The sequence below is a fragment of the Papaver somniferum genome, chromosome 8, assembly GCF_003573695.1.
Source record: "Papaver somniferum cultivar HN1 chromosome 8, ASM357369v1, whole genome shotgun sequence".
Classification (NCBI taxonomy): Eukaryota; Viridiplantae; Streptophyta; class Magnoliopsida; order Ranunculales; family Papaveraceae; genus Papaver; species Papaver somniferum.
Genome location: NC_039365.1, coordinates 131,903,295 through 131,906,779, shown reverse-complemented (window position 1 = coordinate 131,906,779; position 3,485 = coordinate 131,903,295). Strand labels below are relative to the sequence as shown.

The window sequence follows — 3,485 nt, the reverse complement described above, 5'->3', positions numbered from 1 at the left end:
TTTTGGATATTATATAACATCAATGTTCTATCTTATGCCTTGTCTTTCTGTCTTATTTTCTTATGAATTTATTTTGTAGCATGAATGTTCCTTCTTTGATGTTTTGGTGGACTTCATTCCTGAAAATGAACTTTATGGAATTCAAGTCAGTTCTATGAAAACTAGTGTTCATTCCTGAAAATGAAGTTCATTTCAGTAAATGAACTGATAGAGGGGCGGTTCATTCCAGATAATGAGAAATTATGCATTGTCTTACTATCTAATGGATACCTATTAACTCTAGTACTTCAGCATTTTGTCTTCTGTCTTATGTATACCAATTCATTTACCAAAATGATCTCTATTGGTTATAGGAAAACTTGTGTTCATTCCTGAAAATGAATTTTATTTCAGTAAATGAACTGATACATATCCCTGATAATGAAAAATACATATCCCATAGAGTTGATTTAGTAGGAAAAATACCATAACCTGCTAAAAAATATCAGTACATACATATCCAAAAAGAAATAATATCTAAAAAAAAGCATTTCTAAGAAAAAAAAGGGAGTTCATTACAGAAAATGATGTGCATATCAAAAAGTTAAAAAAAAAAAAAACTACAACCAGTGCATACTCAAACACGTAAGAGAAGTTCATAAAACATAAAAAAACATAAAATAGAAAAAAAAAAAGGTTCATGCATACTACTCCAGCATTAATACACGACAGGTAGCTTTGTTGTGGTTCCCAATCTTCTTGCAATTTGAGCACTTCATAGTCCTCTTATCCTTCTCATAAGCACCACGAATGCGCTTCTTTGGTGGTCTTCCTGGAGGTGGTCTTGAAATACCAGGTAGGAATCTCTCTTCAGGTTCATACGCTTCTGGCCTGTCGTAATTGAGAATGGGTCGAATTGCAGGAGCATACGTATGGCGAAAATTATTCGAACCAAAGTAAGGCTGAACAAACCTCAACATATCAATACCACTCATAGTAATAGCAGCAGTGGAGCGAGCACATGGGAAACCAAACACTTTCCATCTCTGGAAAGTGCACGTCATATGCATCAGATCAACATCATGAGAGCTAGGAGAGTGAACCTCATATATACCATTACCTGACTCCGTAACACTCCATGGACGCCCTATATCGACATGTGACTTGAGTAGAGCTTTATAGATGGGAGTCAAACTATAACTATAATTTCTACCGAGCTCACGCCTTTCTGCACTCATCCTCATAATATTTATCCTAATCTCATCAACAAGAGCAGCTGGAGGCAGATCCCTTTCAGGAAGAATCCAGTTATTGAAAGACTCTGCAATAGTTGACGAGTGTGTCCCATACCTACATCCTACGAAGAAAGCATTTGCCCAATGCTTGGGATCGATATTTCTATGTACTTGGCAACCCAACAACATCCTATGATACACATCTCATTTAAAGAAGACTCATATTTAGCAACACCATAGCAGTATGCAGCTTTACGGAACAAATCTTGAACTTGTTTATACTTCTCATGTGATTTCTTGATGGGGAGGTTATTCTTCAAATGATGGAAACATTAACTATGATAAGAGTTGGTAAAATACTTGGGAATACTTTGCTTCAGCCCTTCATGACGATCAGTGATAAAGGTGATAGGACGAGAGTCGACACAATGATGCAAGTTCTCCTTAAACCACTCCCACTCTTCAATGTCTTCTCCAGGAACTAAAGCATACGCAAAAAGAAAAAATCCTACAGAATGAAAAGAACACAAAAAAGAACTAAAAGTGTCAGTTCATTAAAAAATATCTATAAAAAAATGAAAGTTTCATTCTTAAAACGAAGTCCATTTTGTAGCATGAACTGTATAATCAAAAAATCTATAACTTTTCTACACTTCATTCCAAAAATGAAGTCCATTCTGTAACATGAACTGTAGAATAATAAATATCTATAAATTTTATACACTTCATTCCAACAATGAAGTCCATTCTATAACATGAACTAAGACCTTCTTCTTCAAAAAATAACAAAGTAAAACATAAACAAAAGCAGCAGGAGTTCATTCCCCGCTTATGAACATCTAAAAAACTTAACAGAGAAGCTTCATTCATTCACATTGCTATTAAAAATCAAAAAAAATAAAGGTTTCATTCTATATAATGAATTCCATTCTGTAGCATGAACTGTATAATCAAAAATTCTATAACTTTTCTACACTTCATTCCAAAAATGAAGTCCATTCTATAACATGAACTGTAAAATCAAAGCAGCAGGAGTTCATTCCCACTTATGAACAGCTAAAAACTTAACAAAAAATAAGAGTTCATTCTTAAAATGAAGACCTTCTTAACAAAATAACAAAAGTAAAACTGATAGAAATTACTTTCTTCTTGAACATAAAATGAGTTCATCCTAAAAAATGAAAAGCCTTAACAGAGAAACTTCATTCATTCACATTGCGCTTAAAAATCAAACAACAAACTAATATGAGTTATTCAGAAAAGAAAGAAAATTTACCTTGGTTTCCATTCACACCAGTGGCAACCATCACTGTTCCCTTGAATCTCCCATTGAGAAATGTTGCATCACATTAAAGCATAGGGTGAATGAACCGGTATCCTTCCATACAGGCATCAAAACATATGAAAAGCCTCTGAAAATGTTTAGTCTCTTTATCATACTCAAACTTAATATAACTGCCAGGATTGGTAGCCTTTATTGCTTCAACATACCAAATAAGATTTGTATAACTTTTTACATCATCGCCATATATCTCTTCCTTTGATGCCTCCTTCCCTTTATAAGCATGATGGTATTTTATGTCAATACCATAACAACTCTTCACCTGAGCAACCATATCATTAGGCTTAATCGACGGATTTGACTTTATTTGATCCTTGAATAGATGCTTAATCAATTTCTTCTTCACAGGTGGGTCCTTCATCTTATAAGCACCACCACATTTATGCTCCCCATTGAATTCTTTGATAGCAAAGACACTTTTAGCGGTATCGATTGGAATACAGTGCAGATACCAAGGACATTCTGCATTCCTACCACACTTGCCTGTGAACCTGAGTCTGTCATTCTTAACCTTTGCAACTGTATAACCAGACTTGCTGCAGTATTTGCTGACAGCTAAGCGAACCTCATCAACACCACCATGAAAAACTTGACCAACACCTTTAAAAATATCCTCCCAACCTTCGGATAAAAGAGGTTTCAATTGCTCATGACCTTTCGTCAGGTATTTAATATTTGAAGTCTCAGTGAACCCAGTGCATGATTCATCGTCACTGAGCGACAGCGTGAAAATACCAGACGAAGAGCTAGAAGCAACACCATGACAAGCCTCCTCAACAAACAGATCAAAACTTGACAATTCTCTTGAACAAGTAACAACAATTATACCTTGAAGAGAATAATCACAATTAATGAGAGCTTATCACAACGACTAATAAATATTATGCTCCGAGGAGTCAAGTTTCTCCAATAATCACAAATAGATATTT

At 34.8% G+C, this 3,485-nt stretch overlaps 1 protein-coding gene across 1 annotated transcript; it reads right to left on the bottom strand.

The window, feature by feature from the left end:
• Positions 1-686: 686 nt before the first annotated feature.
• On the bottom strand, positions 687-2,521 carry LOC113306050. Its single transcript, XM_026555034.1, has 3 exons — positions 2,491-2,521; positions 1,575-1,722; positions 687-1,404 (listed from the first exon to the last, which is right to left on the bottom strand). The coding sequence occupies exons 1-3, from the start codon at positions 2,519-2,521 to the stop codon at positions 687-689; spliced, it is 897 nt and encodes a 298-aa protein (XP_026410819.1).
• Between the last annotated feature and the right edge of the window lie 964 nt (positions 2,522-3,485).

Excerpts from the sequence above, each read along its gene's own strand:
- LOC113306050 (XM_026555034.1), bottom strand. The coding sequence starts at position 2,521 with ATGGTTGCCACTGGTGTGAATGGAAACCAAG. Across the intron at positions 1,723-2,490 it reads TGGTGTGAATGGAAACCAAG|GATTTTTTCTTTTTGCGTAT; the intron begins GTAAATTTTCTT and ends TTCATTCTGTAG. Across the intron at positions 1,405-1,574 it reads CTGAAGCAAAGTATTCCCAA|GATGTTGTTGGGTTGCCAAG; the intron begins GTATTTTACCAA and ends TGTGTATCATAG.